Below are 19510 nucleotides of genomic sequence, written 5' to 3'. Positions count from 1 at the left end.
TCGTTGTAAGGAGTTCAATTTTATTCTGAGCACAATGGAAAGTTGTTGATATTTCTAAGGGTAAATCTTGTGATTTACATATTTAGAGGATCACTCTAGGTACTCTGTAGGAAATGGACTGGAGAGGGGAAGAGTGGAGAGACCACTCAGGAGGCTCTTGAATAAATAACCCAACTGAGAATAAATAACCCAACCTGTGGCCAGCCCCAGGATGGTGATAGTGAAGTTGTAGAGAAGTGGATGAATTCAGGATCTATTTTACAGACGGACTTAGCATGTACTTAGTGGAGTGGTGGTGAAGGAATGTGGGAAACCCAGCTTTTAGGCTCAGCAAATGGATGAATGATGGTGTCATTTACTGAGATGGGAAACACTGGAGCGGGAACAGATATTGAAGGAAAGTCAGTGTCAATTGCACACATTAGTGTGAAATATTTTTTATGCATGAATCTCTAAGTCTGGAGCTCCAAGGACAGATCTGGGCTAGAGACATGGAATCATCAGCATAGAGACAACATTTTAAGTCTTAAAGTAGAAGAAAGTAGGCTAGAGAGAGAATGCATATAGAAAAGAAAAGAGGTCCCAGGTTGAATTTAGGGCTTGGCTAGAGGCTAAGGAGCCAGCAAGGGAGACTGAAAAAAGAAGACAGAAAGGTAGAACAAAAATAAGGAGATGGTGATTTCCAGAGTCCAAGAGGAGCAAGAAATTAGAAAGAGAGCAGACAGCATCTAATGTTGCTGAAAGTTTCAGAAGATGGAAAAGGCACTGCATGTTTTGCAACAGAGAAGTCATGAGTGTCAGTGGAGAGGTGATCACAGAGACTAATTTGAGGGTGAATTAAAAAGTAATTTAGACTTGAGGAAATAGATATGTTGCACATAAGTATCTCATATAAGTGGTTTTGTGTTCAAGGAGACCATAGCAGGATCGGTAGTGGAGGGATATACGTCATCAAGAATGACCTTCTTCTTTCTTTAAGTGCAAAAGGGTAGAGGCATCCCAGGCGGCACAAGTGGTAAAGAACCCACCTACCAGTGCAGGAGACACAAGAGACAGGGGTTCAATCCCTGGGTTGGGAAGATCCCCTGGAGTAGGAAATGGCAGCCCACTCCAGTATTCTTGCCTGGAGAATCCTACGGATAGAGGAGCCTGACATGCTACAGTCCATAAGGTTGAAAAGAGTCCGACAAGACTGAGCAACCAAGCACAAAGCACAGCACAGAGTCTGTCTATATGGTGATGGCAATGATTTGAAGCAAGCGGAGAACTAGATGAAGCAGGAAAAATTGCTGATGCAGGAATAGTGTGGATATCTCCAAGAGCACAGTCCTAAAAAAATAATGGGATCCCAAAATGAAGAGTTTATATTTTCATAGATGCATTTTTTTTTCCATTTGCTCACTAATTTCATAATGAAATTTATGTTGAATTTAATTCAACGGGGAGAAAAGATTTGCAGTGACACCTCCCAGGCACCAGGTGGTGATGTTCAGCTGTGGTCAATTTTCTGTCACCTGAGCACCTGTTTAGGAGCAAGTGGATAAAAACACTTTTGTCCTTCCAAGTTGAACTGAGTTGGCCTCAGGGCAACAGGAATTGTGGGTGACTTTCTGGTTTGGCTCTTTTAGTGGAATTGCAACTCCTAGTTTGGGAAGAATAGAGGGTTTATGCATTTGAAGAGGGCATTGTGATACAAAGCACAAAGGGGAGGGATCCTTCCTCCGAATAGGGGTTGGGAGTCAGCAATTTACCTGCCACTAAAAACAGGGAGGAACTGGCTAGAGTAAATAACACTGAAAATCAGGGAGGAGCCTAGTGTGTTCATTAACAGGGAAACACTTATCAAGTGGGAGTTTTTGCTGTGTTGCAGGAATTGACTGCAGAAGGCAGCTGTGGGGGTTGACCTCTTGACCTGTAGACTTCCAGTGACTTACACGTGACAGCTATACTGTCCCCAGGCCAGCTGAGCCCCTGCAGCATCTCTGGAGCAGGAAAGTTGGCATCTGTGCTGCCACCACTGGTTTTCCTTACAGGCCTCTGAATTTCTGTCCTTGTCCTACTGAAATAATCTCTTAATCACATCCTTCCTTTCTTACATCCTGGCCCCAATCTGACCTCCTGGGAGGGCGTCCATCTGAATAGCACAGTAACTCAGCCAGCCCCACCCTCTTCTTGACTAATATAGACATTATTTATTTAAATAAGTTTATGCACCAATTTGCTGTGTCCTGCCATGCGCTTCCACTCTTACAAGGTGGTTAGAACCTTCCAATAAACCAGTTTTATCCTTGCAAGTTTGTGAGTCTGTATTCTGTCTTGGCAAGGGCTGCTCCTATTCCCCCTGAAGCTTTGGTACAATCCCAGATAATCCCAGAGGTAATTTGGTTTCGTTATTAAGCAACCAGTTCCCTCTTATGTCCTCCATGGTCTTTATGAATGCTCAGGCCCCCTTTGTTTTGAAAAAGCATCTCTGCTCCTGTGGCACCCCCAAATTACCATCCTATTTCTTGCTTTCCTTTTATTGATAAACTTCCCTTTCTTTGGCTGTCTGAACCCTGTCTTCAGTGGGTTAGCTGGAAAGTGATCTCTCCAAGGTGAGCAATGATTCTCACCAGCCTCATCTTCTTTTGGTACTCTATTCTCCTGGACTTCTCGGCATCATTTGATACTGCTGACCACCCTTCCTTCTTGGAATGGCTTCTTTCTTTGTTTTGGTTGGCATGACACTGGACTAACGATTCTTTTCCTTACTCCGATCCTTTCTTCTCTGTTGCCTTGGACGTCTCTTCTTCTTGCTTCCATCCTTGGAGAGCAATTCCTTCCCCAAGGGTCAGTTTCATTTGCGAAGTTGAGACACCCATGAAGGCTCGCCTCAATGTTAATGATTTTTCTCTGTGTGATCTGATCCTCTCACAAGATTACTAGGCTTGTTTATCTAATTGTCCTCCAAGTGTTTCCACTGGGATGTACAGTTCTCACCTCAAGTTCAATATTTCTTAAAAAAAAAAAAAAAAAGCTTCACATTTCCCTTGGTCCCTGAAATCAGCCCCTCCCAATTTTTCTTTTCCAGTTCAGTAACTCCACTGTTTTTTCTGGTCACCCAATGGTAAAAACTTTGAAGCATTTATGATCTTCTGTTTTCAAACCTGTTTTAAATCCTCTTCTTCCAAGTACCAACCATGTCATTTAGAACAAATTAGACAACCAGATAATCAGTTTGGCTATCAGTTAACTCACATTAAATAAGGATAATAATAAAAACTCAAGGTTATTGTGAGGTACATGTAAAGTGTCCTGCACAGCAGCACTTAGAACATCAAAAATGCACCAAAACTTTTGACATACTGAATTCCCTCCATCTCTCACCCCCTATTACTTACCTTACCAACCCAAGACTTTCTCTTGCATCTAAGTAATAAGCAAGCAAACTTCTGGACTTTAGTCTCTTGTTCTTCCATCATGCATATTTTTCTTGGATTAATCTCATTGAACATTGCTTTCATGATGTTACTATTGTGAGCCAGTTTTTTAACGGCTCCCCATTCTCTTTCTCAGATTCCAGACTCACTAGTCAGCCTCACTGCATGCTCACTCTTCCCCAGGGCAACTCTGCGGCATTTCTTCCTTTCTTCTCTCTGGCTGGTGATCATGCCAGGCTCTCTTCTGCCTCATGATTTCACATACCACCCCTCTGGATAGACCTAACTCCATCTACTATTTCAGATCTGTTTAGGTTTATCTTCAGAACACGTTCCCATGACTGTCTTGATGACTTTTTTCGGAGGCTAGGTTATCACAAATCTTCAAAGTGGGTCTGTACTTCACAATTTAGTCATTACAGTAATAGAATTGTTATCGCTTCTGATTTTTTAATGTCATTTTAAAATAATTTATTTTCTTTTTGGTCGTGCTGGGCCTTTGTCGCTGCGCACTTTTCTCTCGTTATGGCAAGCACGGGTTGCTCTCTAGCTGTGGTGCAGGGGCTGCTCACTGCGGTGGCTCTCAGGGACGCAGGCTTCAGTAGTTGTGGCGAATGGGCTCAGTAGTTGCAGTTCCTGGGCTCTAGAGCACAGGCTCAAAAGTTGCAGCTTACTTAGTTGCTCTAAGGCATGAGGGATCTTCCCTGATCAGGGATTGAACCTCTGTCTCCTGCATTGGTGGGTGGATTCTTTACCACTGAGCCACCAGAGAGGCCCCTCCCCTTTAATTTTTTAATGAATCACTATGAAATACTTCTATATGAATATTAATAATAGTCAAAAGGTAGAAATAATCCAAATGTCCTTCATTTATCACTTGAAAGACATTTGGTTGTTTCTATCTTTTGGTTATTATTAATGTAGCTGGATCGTAAAGAAGGCAGAGCACCAAAGAATTGATGCCTTCAAACTATGGCGCTGGAGAAGACACCTGAGAGTCCCTTGGACAGCAAGGAGATCAAACCAATCTTAAGGGAAATCAACCCTGGATACTCGTTGAAAGGACGGACACGGAAGCTGAAACTCCAGTATTATGTTCATCTGATGCAAACAGCTGACTCATTGGAAAAGTCCCTGATGCTGGGAAAGATTGAGGAGAAGAGGTCATCAGAGGATGAGATGGCTGGATGGCATCACTGATGCAACGGACATAAGCTTGGGCAAACTTCAGGAAATGGTGGTGAACAGAGAGAACTGGCGTGCTGCACAGTCCATGGGGTCGCAAAGAGTCGGACAGGACTGGGCGACTGAACAAAAACAACAATCTTTGTATACAAGTATTTGTGTGGACATATGTTTCCAATTCTCCTGGGTATATATCTAGGAGCAGAACTGCTAGGTTATATGGGAATTCCATATTTAACTTTCTACGGAACTACCAGATCATTTTTCAAAACAGCTGACCATTTTGCACTCCCACCAGCAATGCGTGAGGGTTGTAGTTTCTCCACATCTTAGCCAATACTTGTTACTGTCATCTTTTTTATTATATCATTTTAGTGGATGGAAAGTGTTATCACATTGCAGTTTTGATTAGCATTTCCCTGATGCCTAATAATGTTGAGCATCTTATTAGGTGCTTTTCGCTTATTTGTAAATCTTCTTTGAAGAACTGTCTACTCAGATCATTTGCCCATTCTAAACTTAATTACTTGGCTGTGTCAGGTCTTAGTTACCACCCTTAGGATCTTTGTGGTGTCACATGGGATCTCTCGTTGCATCTTTTGCTGTGGCACACAGGCTCTAGCTGTGGCTCGTGGGCTCAGTAGTAGGAGCATACAGCCTAAGTTGCTCTGCAGCACATGAGACCTTAGTTTCCTGACCAGGGATGAACTCAGGCACCCCCTCCAGTGGAAGCACAGAGTCCTAACCATTGAACCATCAGAGAATTCCCTCTTTTCACACTTTTAAAATGAGATTAAAAAAAAATTTTTTTTTTATATTGGAGTATACCTGATTTACAATGCTGTGATAGTTTCAGGTGGGCAGAAAAGGGACCAATCATAGATATACGTATATCCATTCTCCCTGAAATTCCCCTCCCATCTAGACTGCCACAAAACATTGAGCAGAGTTCCCTGTGTTATACAGTAGGTCCTTACTGGTTTTCCATTTTAAATAAAGCAGTGTGTGTGTATTGATGACAAACTCTCTACCTAACCCTTCCCTGCCTCTTTTCACATTTTTGTTACTGTCCTTTGAAATACTGGCATTTTTGATTTTGATAAAACCCAACTTAGTTTTCCTTTCATTGTTTTTGCTTTGATGTCCTGTTTAAGAAGGCATTATTTAATCTATGGTGACAAAGGTTTACTCCTATGTTTTCTTCTAAGAATTTTACATTTTAAATATTATATTTAGGTCTATGATCCTTTTTCAGTTAATTTTTGTAAATGGTATAAGGTCTAATTTAACTCTTTATGCATATGGATAGCCTTTCTGGTGTTTTAAATATTCCACTATTAGAAAAATGTTCCTTAAGAGCTCGTGACATGTGTTATACATCTACAGACATGTCTCAGGGCCCTGCACTGCGCTAAGCACACAGCTAGCCACCGTGTTTGTGTGTGTGTGTGAACAGTTCATATTTCTGTCAGAGGCAGAACACTTCACAAGATGATGTGATGTTCAAAAACTGTTTCCTAAGGATCAACCAGCATGATTTTCTACCAAACAGCTTTCTGTAATCTAGAGCGGTAAATACAAGAGTGTATTTCTTTCCCCTTGAAGTAGAGATTTCAATGTTATCTCAGAGGCTTTCTTTAGGTCTGTGTCAAAACAGCCCCACCCTGAAGCAAGTCTTCCTTGTTGCTCATTTTGCCAGACTTTTCCTTGCTGTCCACCTTGAATAACACTTATATCAAAAAAGTGGCCCCCTCAACCTTCCTTCCCATTATTAGTTCACACTCCATGCCCCTTGATTTCTACCTCCTTAGTAGCTTTCACAGGGAGCTCCATTTTTGGTAATCCCTGAGACAAACAGAGAATTCTGCTCACCTGGTATTTGACAGGAATAATTCATTACATTTCATCTTGCTGGCCTCAAATGGTATTTTTAAGTGCATTTTAAAATACTTCTACACATTCCTACCCACACAAACCTTCCCTTATGTTCTTCTATCCCCCAATCTCCCTATAGTTCAAACTCAGTGGTTATATTTGCTACGAACCTTTTAAGACTGTAAAGCACAGTTTAAGTGGGCTCAGAGAAAAAGCTGAAGTCAACCTGTGGACTACCAAGCCGGAGGGCTGCGTTTGACGGCAGATCTGTGAGGTATCATTTGGTCTAAACCTAAGCCCAGTGCTTGGTACCTTATTTGGATATTGCTGCTTTCAATGCTTGAGCTGTTCTTCCAAACACTGGAGTTCTCGGCTACTTTTCAGTATGATGTAAGTACCACAAGTATTGCATTGTCTTAGAGGTTCTAGTGGAGCATTTCAGATGAGATTCCACATCTGAACACACTGGGAAACGTTAGGTGGAAGTAAACATTTAAGAAATGTATTTGAAGGTCTCACTCAATTATCGAGAAAAAAAAAAACCCCAGTTTCAGAGATTCAAGTCTGACTCCTCTTTAATCTTCAAAGCAAGCAACAGCTTGAAACACTCAAAAAGAGGGCCTACAGGGACCAGCTGCACCCAACTCAGCCTAACTATTCCTCTAATAGTTCTTTTAGGGGGTCACTGCCTACCCTGTGCTTCCAGTTGGCTCGAACACCAACTGCTGATTATCTGAAGCTAGTAAAGTCGCTTGTAAAGCTATAATTAAGCTGTTTCAGTGCTAAGAAACGGGGCTGATATTTGCAATATTAACACCCGGCTCCCAGCTCCCCATCCTAATGCAGGAAACATTCACTTAAGTCAGCAGCTGTCATAGGAGTAGGCATTGTGGTGGGAGGCTGTTCAGAAAGTAACTCACTGGAGAGTTCGAAAAAGAGAACTAGAATGTGGAAACTGAGCATTCAAAGAGTTTCTGAAACACAACAGTTGGCTTAGACAAATTTGCCTGAAGGAAAGGGAATATTCAGAAAGGACGTGGATATTTTTGGTTCTACAAAGGCATGTTTAAGAAGTCATAGTCATTCAGAGCTTGCTGGAGCACTTGCACAATTTGTTGAGGTACAATTCTCAGCCTCATTCCTGGCTCCATTTTAAGTCTCTAATTCTCCACTTCCCACCTTTTTTCCTTGTTGTTTTGTGCCCTTTATAATGTATGCTATCTCATAGTTTGTGCATCATTATATATTGCCATAAATCTTTGGAGGATAAGGTGTAGAAATAAGCACATACATTTCCAAGCCAGGATTTCCCCCCAGAATGAAATATCTCCATGGGGCAGACATAGTGTTTCCTAGCCTTTTGAGTTGATTTGCTCCTAGCATGTCTTTCATTTTCTTTGTGCCAAGGTATTTGTAAATTTGTGGGCAAGACAAAGAACTTGAGGTCCCTGCTCTCAAAGAACTCATGTCTTATTTGGGGATATTTAAAAACACAATAGGAAACCCCTGAAGGTCCTGTCCATGTGTCCAGCAGCTGCTCTATCAGTTGTGTCTATCACTGTGAAGGTAATGGCATGCCCAGAGAAACTGAGATGCTGGATGTAATTAAAGGTGGTGACAGACAAGTCCTGAATGCAAAGCTTTGGAATTTTTAGAAAATCAAAAATAGAGAGGCAAAAAAACCTCCCTTGATTTTAACACCCAGAGAGCTTGTTAACATTTTGGTGTATTTCCTTTCGCTCTTTTTTCTCTTAATAATTAGAACTAGATACGCTTGTGATTTTTTACAGTTGCATGTACAGTTCTGTACAGTTTTTTTTTTTTACCCTAACAAGTTACTCTCTATTTTATTAAAAACATTTTCCTATTATACTTGCAACACCACAATTTACATAAACATCGCCTCCTCTCTGGACGTTCATACTGTTTGTAAGTGAACTATTTAGAACCTCCATGAGAAGAAATGATTGGAGAGTGGAGAGCCTACAGACTCCGAGGCATCAATTTCTCCATGATGACTAGCTGAAAATGCTGTAGTGGTTTTCCCTATTTTTGGTGCCAAACCTCTGGGATCTGACTAAACTTCGCTGCTTTTCTTTTACTCCTTTATGGGTCCCACCCCTTTCTTGAGGCCTCTAACCTCGTTTCCCAATAGTGTTGCTGAACACAGGATTATTTGCCTAGGGTGGGGGTGGGGGTGTCCTCTTTGAAGAGTCTGACACAGTTCAAGAAGACTTGGAGGCTTTTAAAACCGGGGGTCTTTTATGGGATCTGGGATATCTTATCTGCGTCTTCCTGACCTAAATTCGTCGAGCCCTCTATTTGCCAGCGAGGCAGTTTTCCAGTAGCCGTTTTTGACTGGAGCCCTCTGGATTGAGTGCGATAGTAAAAGGGGGAAGTGGAAGTGAAGTGGGAAGCTGGAGGACCGTTCTCCATCACTGGTCAGTCTCAACAGGTAACATTCTTTAGTTCCTCCCGTACCTGCTGGCACCGGTTCAGAGCTATTAAAATTCCTTCAAGGTGTGGCTGAGGGTGGGGTAGAGTGATGTCCAGCCATCTAAATAACTTAGTAGACTGGGATTGCTAAAATGCAAATAAAAATACACAAATACGTACACAGAGTCGAAAAGGCTGGAGAAAAGAGTTTCCGAATAAATCTCACTGTCCTGATCCTCGCCCCCGCCCCGCGCCCCGCAACTACAGCATCGTGGACCTAAATGACTCACTTTTGGTTGCAGCTTCCGAATGGGTTAAGAGCGCAAGTAAACTCTTGGGAGTCCGGTAGGAGTTGCTGATTGTGCCGGACATTGCTTGCAAAGCAATTTTGCGGTTCACCTCTCTCCGCTTTTTCTCATTCTTTTGTTGGAGGTTCGCGGAGTTGGCTTGGGCATTTACTTTTTTTAAAAGTTTTTACGTCCCCAATCCCCTGTCTCCAGCTCCCGGAGTGCGGCACTTCTCACCGCCCCGAGACTTTTGGGCTCGCTCCAGCCGTGGGGAGGGGGCGGGGGGACTTTGTTCCCCGAAAACGACCTTGCCCTGGGAATTTCCTGTGGCCATTTCTCACGGACCAGCCCCCTCCTCCGGCTGGAAGCACCGACACCCACCGCTGCATGCCCTCCCGGAGCCAGAGACGCGAGCGTGGAAGGGAACGCCTGGCTCCCTCCCGCACCCGGGTGGGAGGCAGCCGCGCTCCCCGGGCTCCCCCTCCTCAGGTCCCGCCGCCGAGAGCCCGGATGTTGGATTCAATCCCTACGCCGGGTCCTTCATTTCCATAAAAGGGCAGCGACTCGGCGGGGCCGAGATTGCTGCCGCCGCGGGCGCCCCCGCCTCCCCCGCACGGCTCGCCTCCCCGCCGCGCGCCACCCCTCCCCAGCCCGGGAGTTCGCGCGGCCTCGGCCCCGAGAGCGGCGGCGGGGGGACGGCGGGGGAGGGGCGAGGCGGCCGGACCCGCGGAGGGCGGCTCGGCGGGGCGGGGAGGAGGGAGCTGGTCTCGGACTGAGGGGGCGGGGAGAGAGGGGTGGAGCGCGGAGGGAGAGGCGAGGGGCAGCGACGGCTGGACTCCATTAGTCGCTCGGGCCAGGACGCCGCGTTTCGCCGGCAGAGGAGGGACCCGACACCACCGCCGCTGCCGGGCAAGCCCCCGCTCCGCGCCCGTTGCTGCTCCAGTCCGGGCCGGGAGCGCAAGAAGCGCTCGGTGAGGGGCCGGGCCCGGCAGGGACTGAGGGGAAGCGCGGGCGGGGAGGAGGACCGTGGAGCCCGCGGACGGCCTCTCCCGGGCCTGGGTGCGGCCGGCAGGCGGGCAGGTGAAGCCCGCCGCGGTCCGCTAGGCGAGGGCCGCTAGGCTGGGGCCGCGCGGGGTGGGCGGCGCCGTGTCCGCCGAGGACCGCCGCGGGGCGGGAGCCGGGGTGACCGCGGGAAGGGGCGCGGGGCGTAGAGTCCTGCCGGCAGCTGGCCTCCCCGCCGGCTCTCCAGAATTCGTGCGGAAACCCTTGCGTCCTCTCACCCGCGGCTGACTGTGCGAGTTCGGTGGGATTTGCTTTCCTTTGGGAGAGTGACGCTGACGAGAGCCATTTCCTCCGTGCTCGCAGGAAGGAGCCATGGCTCTGGACGGGATAAGGATGCCAGATGGCTGCTATGCGGATGGGACGTGGGAACTGAGCGTTCATGTGACGGACCTGAACCGCGATGTCACCCTGAGAGTGACTGGGGAGGTGCACATTGGAGGCGTCATGCTCAAATTGGTGGAAAAACTCGGTGAGTAGCATCCCGGCCGCGTCAAAGTAACGACTTCTCAGGCTGGGCGCGCGGGTGGGGAGGGGGGGACTTTAAGGCGGGAGGAGGGGTGGGTTTTGGAAGTCTTGCTTGGCATCCCGCAAATGCTTTTGTTTTTCCTAGTGTAAGATTCCGTTAATATTTAAACAAATAGGCTTTCCCCCTTTGCCTCTTTTTTGTATTGTTACTCTTTGAAATTTTAATAATTTGGTGACTTCAGTCTCCTAACTAGTACTCTTAATTGCGTAGGAAATAGAAAAAACTTAATTCTTAAAGGAAGTGAGAAGAGTGCGCAAATGAAGGTTGAGAGGGTTATATTACAGGGTTTGTGGTTATCGGTTCCTTACCTTCAGTGTACCTGAATGTTGGTGACGTTTGACATTGAGGATGATGCAAAATCTATATAAAATTAAATTCTGTTGAAAAATGTTCAACTTCTGTCGTTAATATGAAAGTTGTGTAGCTGTGCTACTACGTGATGGAGTATATTTAAATGTTCCAGTCATCCACGGTTAGAAGGGGTGGGGCAATATTTGTCTGTAATAGTCCGTGCTTTTAAGTTATTTCGAGCGTTGGATTTAGGTAAATAACAAGCTAGTGAAAGAATTTTGTTTTAAAAAGCAGATATTATTGACTGGAGATTGGCAATACTTGATTGGGTACAAATATATTGATTTAATACTGTTAAGTTGATTAATTTTAACACTGACTCAGTCATACTAGCATATCCAACAATGTGAAGTGTAAGAAAATTTTCAGTACACATTTGTGATGGATGAAACCATTTTCAGCTGGGAGAATCAACTAAAACTATTCAATAGATGTTTTTATTACAAGAGAAATGCTCGGAGGACTGTTCCTGAGTTTTAATGTGTCATTTGTTTGTAGTACAAGTTCTGATAAGTGTGTGGCATTGTGGCATTATCTCTCTGGGCTTTGTATGTGTGTCTTTTTAAAACACAGTATTCCTTCTTCAGGCCACTCTGGAAAAAGAAAAATGGTTATTTATCAGAAAATGTATTTCTTGCCAAGGATTAGTGTATACTTTCCATATAAACTTACCGAAATTGTGCCCCCAGTATAAGACAGCATTCATTTAGGTGGAACTTTTTTGGATCAGTGCAGGGAGTTTAATTATTGAAGGACCATAAAGAAGCTCCTTAGAGGGTAGCCTCCTTAGGAATGTGCGTTGTTTGGCTCTCTGAGACATAGTCCAGGAGGGAGCCCCCCTGCTTTGTAGCCCTTTCAAAAGGAGATTCTGCTGTGTTTACCTACATAACTGTTAGTTATCATTGTTCTTACCTGATTTGACTAAGTCAGTCACTGTGCAAAATATTTGAGTCTTTTTTGTCCAGCACTAGTAAGGGATTGTTTAAGGAAGAAAATATCAAATATAATTGTTTGTATTTCCTTTGTTTTCAAAGGGAGTAAGCATTTGCTTCAGAGATTGCTTTGTATATGACAAATGGGCCTCATTAATACACTGGTTTCAAAAAGAGATATTATTGTGAAAAGGAGCTGTTGAAGGTGACTGAGACAACTTGTAGTTCTTGAAAGCCAGGCTTTATCTAATGAATAAATAATGACTATGTTGCATTGATTGGAGCTGTTTATTGTAGAATCACAGGCATAAATAGAAATACAGAGAATAAACTATTTGCAGACAGAACTGATGTTAATTTGCAGTGACTATAATGTTAATCTTTTAATGTTGATATATTTTAAATTTTTTTATGCAGTGACAAGAAACCCAGTAAGGTAGGAAATGTGTACATGAAAGCTTTACATCTTTCTTGAACTGAACAATATTGATCCTCTTAGATTTTGATTTTCAAGTAGAAAATGTTCTTTAGCGTAATTCTGACTTTCCCCTTTGGTAAAAGTAGGGCTTAATGAATTTTTGCTCCTGGTTTTAGGATTAGATATTTTGAATGGCAAGCTATTTTGTTACCTATTGGCAAGTAAATAGAGGAGAAATTCTGGACAGCATTTTGACTTAGAAATCAGGCTCGTCAAATTAGAAAAGAACTTTTTAGTTCTTCAGAGTTGCCTAAAACTGGAATGGCCTACCTTCTGAAGCCCTAAGTTGTGTTACTGAAGGTATTGGGCAGACTGGTTAGTTACTTGTCAACAGCCGAAGTAGATCAAAGAAGCTTGCAGAGTTTAGATGAAAAGAGGTGGAGGTCATGGCACAGATCAGATGGTACAGGATCTCATGTCTGAGGGGGTTGTAAAGCAGGGATGCACAATTAGCAGAACCAGGCTGCTCTGCACTCAGAGCAGTTATGGTACCGAAGAGCAACTTTCACCTGTTTTCAAACTCCACATGCCTGTTTGATACCCTTTTTATTTTCATCATTGTGTGTATGAATGAATACCAGAGCATTATGTTTTAAGGCTGTCTTGCATATAATCAGTGATAACAGTTATTTCTCTGGGATTGGTAGATTTTATGATGACTCCTTCCTTCAACATTGTGTTAAAATTTTGTGTGTATGTACACACATGAAATTTTCTGCGAAGAGTCTTAGCTTTCATTAGGTTTTCGAAGAGGTCTATGATCAAACAACGATTTGGCCCTTGAAAGTCAGCCTTATTTTGAAGGTACAGTGTTCATCTCAGACTCAGGCAGTTTAATGAAGCAAGCTAAAAAAGTAAATAATGCTTCCAGCAACATCTTTATATTTAGAATTTTATAAAGAACTTGTGTGCTTCAGGTAAGATCATTCAACCGTGATTCTTAGATTTATGACTTTAATTCAAAGATCTACATGATGCCTTTTAAATTTTAGTACACAAGACATTTGTTATTCTGCGCAGATCTTTTAAAAGAAGATAGAGTATACACCATGAAAAAGTGGGCTTTCGGGAATTAAATCCTGATGTCACAGAAACTTCTTCCATCTGTGACTTTAGGTTGATACTAGACAAGTAATCTCCATATCAAGTTTCCCAATGTTTATACCCCATTCTGAAAATGAAAAGTTATTACACTTGATTTTTTTAATCCAGATTGAAAGCTTTAAATAAAAATTTTTAAAACTTTTTGTACTTTTTGTTGAAAACAATTTTCAAAGCTAATAGATTTTTTTTTTTAAGAAAAGAGTTAAAATATAAAATATCAAGGTTAAGGATTATAAAAATAAGACACCAGAGAATAAAATTATAAAAATAGTTGTGTTTAAAAATAAATGTTGCAGGTAAGGAGGAGGCTCAGTTTTATGGGATTCCCTGATGTTCCTTTGGAGATCACCAAGAAGTATTAAAACTGTTCTACTCTGTAGAATTCAGAGCTTAGAAAGTATTGAGGATTCAAAATGCCAAAAGATGCTTTGTTTCACTGCATAGCAAAAGGCTACTGTTTCTGGATGTAGCCTTTGGAAAGAAGTCATCCTCACTTTATCATGTATCATGTTCTTGCTATAATAATAGAATACATTTATGTTGGAGTTGTGTGTTAGGATTAAGTTAAACTGTGATTTTAGCACACATGATGACCCACCCCCCAAAGCTTTTGGTTCAGATTACCTTAAAAATCCCTTAAAGTGATAAGTGATCATGAAGTATGGTTTCCATTCATTCATTCCATCTCATAGAATTATAAAATAGCTATTTTTTCCTTCAGAAATTCCAAAAATAAATTTCTTTAGTTGGACCACAGATGAAGAAATTGGCTTGCATTCGGGGCTTTGTTACACAAAAATACTTTAAATACTAGGATCAGAGCTTGGCAAGATACACATAGGGAGAAACGCTTATGTTACTGGACAGCTCCCTTACACTCCTGCTTAGGGCTCCTTGGGGAGGGTGTGCTTATTTAGTGAAATGGTGTCTATGTCGTTGAAATCCTCAGTTTTTTTCCTCTGAGGGCTTATGATTGAATTCATGGAAGTGAAATGTCAGCATGATGCAGCGTCAGTGCATTCATAGTGGACTATATCAAGATAAAATTTCTGAAAATCTTTTGAAGTGGGGTGGGAGAAGCACTTAATGGTGAAATCATGTATATTAGAATAAGTTGAATTTTAGTTAAATATGTACTTAGAGCAATTTTACTCAGTAATTAGAGTACTCATAATGATCCATTGGAACTGGACATTGAATTTTATCTGTTTCTCAGCACATCTGAAGCTCTTTAAAAATAAAGGACACTATGTGAATTTTACTAAAATTCTCATAGCATGTAATAAAGTTCAAGCTATTCTTTGGATACATTATGGGTTGTTTGCTGCTGTGTTTTATACCCAGTTTTTAAAAAGTCAACAAATACTGTTTGATTCCAAGTAGAGTTAACTTATATTTATAGAGGCACTAAAAAGAATGTATCTTTTTTATTCCGTTTGTTAGAAAAGATAGTGTTGGAAATGCCTATTAGCTATTAAAAACAGAAAATTTGAAGTTTTGTCTTTTATCTTCAACTCTTTATTTTTTGTAATTTCAAACTTATAAGTTCAAGAATGATAATTGAATACTATAGTCTTCATTTAGATCATCTGTTAGCATTTTTCATTTGATTTCTCTGTGCACATACACACACACTTTTGGGAACCATTTGAGGGAGTTACACACATCATAACCCTTCATCTCTAAGTACTTAAAATATGTGTCACCTAAGAACAAGGACTTTCTCTTTCATATTACATTACAGTTATCAAGTTCAGGAAATTAAACATTGATTTGATACTGTTGTCTAACATGCATCCAGATTCATATTTGGCAGTTGTTCCAGTATTAGCCTTTGTTTTTTCCATCCAAGATCTCATTCTACATTTAGCTGTTAGTAAATTGCCTTCTTTACTTAGTCTCCTTTAATATACACAATGGCTACCAAGTTTAGAACCATAAGAGATTATGTAATATGTGGCTTATTAATATTACATTGAGATATATGTAAAGTAATAGTACCTGTTTCCAGATACTTCACAGCCATCCTATGGCATAGTTCCTTAGCATTTGTCTTTTCAAGACATTGTTTTACCTTTTTTTCAACAATAAAATTGTTTATCAGTGTGAATTTCACTTCAGAATGATTGTAGGTTCTTCTTCATACACCTTTATCAGTAAAGCTTAGTTTTCTTCTTAGCTTACTATTGGATAAGGTATACAATATTTTTACACATCATTGGGTATAGGTTTCCATCGTGTTAGTTGTCTTTAGGCTAGTAGACGCTAATAGATACACAGAATAATAAATAATATTCTGGCTCTGCCATGTATTGGCTTGTGTGATCTTGGACAACTAATCTAATCTTCTGAGTGAGTTTTGACATCTGTAAAATTCCAATTTAAAAAAACTTTCTCATAGGTCTTGGTGAGAAAAGAGATAATACATGTGAAAATGCGTTATATGGACTATTTGTGCTACACAGATAAGAGTGGCCGTTTTCTCAGTGGCATTGAGAGTCCCTGAATATCCTGAAGTGGAGGCAGGGGTCAGGGAGGAACTCCTTTTAAAAGGAGTTCAGATGTAATCTAGACTGTTTAAAAGGTTCCAGCTTTAATCGTGGAGAATTACACCACTCAGAAGGAGCCTAGTTTGGGACTGCTTTGTGCTCTCAACCCCCAACAGCAAGGAAAATAGCTATCATTCCACCCTTTCGCTCACTTCCAAGCATACGTGCCTCTGTAATGTAGCAAAGAGCTATTTAACTACTGTTTTCATGAGATTTCTGAAATGGAGTGGACCAGTAAGTGGACAATGGTATTCCAGAGATTTGAAAAATTTATAACCATGAAGGCCTCAGTAGTGTGTTTTTTATTCAGTTGTAACAAAGGAATGATATACCATTGTGTCTTGGCATGTGAAAACATTGAGCCCATTTAGAAATTAATGGAAATGGTTTAAGAAAAAAGCTAATATATGCAATATTTTTATTTAGATAATTATCTTACTGAAATAATTTAAAAATTGTGCTGATGCCATAATATATTACAAAATGGTATATTTGCCCAGTGTGAGGTAAACAGATACTCTAAAAAAATATTTTAAGATAACTTTTTGAGATATAATATTCTGCACTCATGTTTGTGGTAACAAAGTCATATCTACCATAATTCTTTTGTAACAAATTTTTGCATAATTACTGCATTTTTTGCTTGTTAATTTTTCTTAAAATCAGGCTTACTGAGGTATAATTTACATACAATAAAATTCATACTTTTTAGTATACTGTGCTGAGTTTTAGCAAATGCATGCAGTCATAAAACAACCACAGTCAAGACACAGAACTTTTCCAGCACCCCAAAAACTTGTCTCTGTGTTTCTTTATAATGAGCCCACCCCTTCAACTCCAGCTCCTGAAAAACCACTGGATGTCTTTTCCAGAATGTCATATAAATGGAGCTTTAAGGGTGGTTTCTTTCACTCTGGTGGCTCAGCTGTAAAGAATCCCCCTGCAATGCAGGAGACATGGGTTTGATCCCTGGGTTGGGAAGATCTCTTGGAGAAGAAAATGGCAACTCACTCCAGTGTTCTTGCCTGGGAAATTCATGGATTGAGGAGCCTGGAGCGGGCTACATACAGATCATGAGGTCACAAAAGAATTGGACACAATTTAGCAACTAGTACATTTTAGTAGTAAAAGTGAAGTCGCTCAGTCGTGTCCGACTCTTTGTGACCCCATGGACTGTAGCCTATCAGGCTCCTCAGTCCATGGAATTTTCCAGGCAAGAGTACTGGAGTGGGTTGCCATTTCCTTCTCCACGGGATCTTCCCAACCCAGGGATCAAACCCGGGTCTCCTGCATTGCGGGCAGACACTTTACTGTCTGAGCCACCAGGGAAGCTCTTTACATTTTAGTAGTACATTTTATTTAAAAATAATTGTTAGCGTAATACATTTTAGATTCTTGTATATGAGTAGTTGTTTTTATTGTCCAGTTGTAGTTCTTTGTATGAGTATGTACCACAGTTTGTCTGTCTACCAGTTGTTTGCAGTCTTTTGAGAGTACCACTGTTTTTTCTCGTTTGCAGAGATTTTCTGAGAGTTAACAATTGTTCCAAGTCCTCCAGTAGCATTTGGTATTGTCAGGGTTTTGGTTTTATTTTTGTTTAATTTTATTCAGTCTAATAAAGTATGTAATGATATCTTACTATGATTGTAAGTCACACTTCCCTAATGGCTATGATGGGAAGCTTTTTACAGGCTTATATGCCATCTGTATATCTTAGTAAACTGTCTTCATATCGTTTGCTTATTTTTTTAATTGTTTTATTTGTTTTCTTGTTGAGTTTTAAGATTACTTAATATATGCCAGATACAAGTACTTTATCAGATAGGTATTTTAAAGTATTTTCTCCCAGTCTGTGGCTTGTCTTTTTATTTTCTTAACAGTATCTTTCAAAGAGCAAAATTTTTAAATTTTGAGGAAGTCCAATTTTATCAAGTTTTTTCTGGATTGAACTTTTAAAAAACTGTCTTCCACAAGGGAATTGGCTTAGTCAAAGCTTGAAACTTTTTGCCCTATAAGTTGTGTAACTTCTGTTTATTTTTGTATGTTGAAAGGAGAAATATATGAAGTATAGTAGTGATAATGTATCAGAAAGGAAATAATTGCATCATATCAATTTGAAATAATGTAATTACAACTTTAATTTGGTAAAATCTAAGCTATAAAATAATAGGCCAGTGAAAACTAATTTACCATCAATCCATTAGAAAACCTAGATATTTTAGAACTTTAGTCATAAAAATAGATCTGTAATAAAGCATCATTGAATAATTAAAATTTTAGGGTTTAATGTTATAAAAAGAATTAAGTCTGGATTATAATCCTGACCATGCTACTTAATAGCTTTGTGATTTTTAAAAATTTTTTAAGTCAGAGTTTTCATGTTAAGGGTCTCAGTTTCCTTATCTGTACAATACAGATAAAGACAGAAGCCTTCGTTTATGTTTGTTACCTTGTCTTTTAGTGTTATTGGAATTCTTTGAAAATTGTTCTTCAAATATAATATCCTCTAAACAGTATCGTTGTGTATAAAGGGTCATTATTTGAATCCTTCATTCTTTGCTTTTTGTCTGCCTTCCTTCATTGAGACTATTACACTATTTATTCATAGTGACTCAGAGTTATGTGTAAAATGTTGAAAATTTTATTTTCTGATACTTTTTCTGTTTCAATAATTCTGCTCAGTGAATTAGTGTTCTTAAGAGAAGATGATAAGCAATAAATGGTTGAAATGGGAAGTTTACATTTAGATTTCCCTTCCTTTCATGATTTAGTCTGCAGACTCGATTATTTATTATTTAGTTATAAAGACCATCCAGTTTCAGTGGGTAGCCCTTATACAGTGTTGAAGGTAACAGAGCTGGTAACCTTCAGCCCACAGGAGGTGACGTTTGCTTTGGAATCTGTAGTGAATCTTTTCTCAGATATTTACCTATCTTATTTTTATATTATGCTGTAACTAAAAGCTACATGAGGTATCTTAAAGATCAGTTTTAAAGCATCAGTGTGATGATGGTTTTGATATCTTTTCTTAATGGAGCATTCAAGGTTATGAATAAAACAGCAGTGACGTGCTAGCATTATTGATTGCAGATGAAGATGTCTGTTGGATAAGTGCCTCCCAGTTTATTGTTCCTTAATGAGGTTCCTGAATTTCATAACCTTTGAAGTTAAAAATAACTTGAAAAATGCGGACAGTTGCTGTATCAGTTTAAGCTTTTATGCAAGGTGTTGATGCAGTCTGTTGCTGTGATAGAATGCCCTTGTTGTGGAGCATAGCCTGTGGGAAGGCCTCCTGTGTCACAATCC

The 19510-nt window shown here is 40.7% G+C and overlaps 1 protein-coding gene across 8 annotated transcripts in view; it reads left to right on the top strand.

Moving 5' to 3' along the window:
* The first annotated feature begins 8687 nt into the window (after positions 1-8687).
* FERMT2 (FERM domain containing kindlin 2) overlaps positions 8688-19510 on the top strand; it is a 77168-nt gene continuing 66345 nt past the window's right edge. For 5 of the 8 annotated variants that reach the window (XM_005211866.5, XM_005211864.5, XM_005211865.5 and 2 more), the window contains exons 1-2: positions 10042-10173; positions 10568-10733. In XM_005211866.5, coding sequence (XP_005211923.1) covers positions 10577-10733 — 157 coding nt within the window. In that variant the 5' untranslated portion in view covers positions 10042-10173; positions 10568-10576. Of the gene's footprint in view, positions 8935-10041; positions 10174-10567; positions 10734-19510 lie in introns of those variants that run through there. The other 3 variants (XM_024997834.2, XM_010809381.3, NM_001101264.1) reach the window with 2 other exon arrangements.

The sequence above is a fragment of the Bos taurus genome, chromosome 10 (assembly GCF_002263795.3).
Source record: "Bos taurus isolate L1 Dominette 01449 registration number 42190680 breed Hereford chromosome 10, ARS-UCD2.0, whole genome shotgun sequence".
Taxonomy (NCBI): Eukaryota; Metazoa; Chordata; class Mammalia; order Artiodactyla; family Bovidae; genus Bos; species Bos taurus.
The sequence above is the reverse complement of the archived record's forward strand: the minus strand, read 5'-3'. Positions and strand labels throughout refer to the sequence as shown.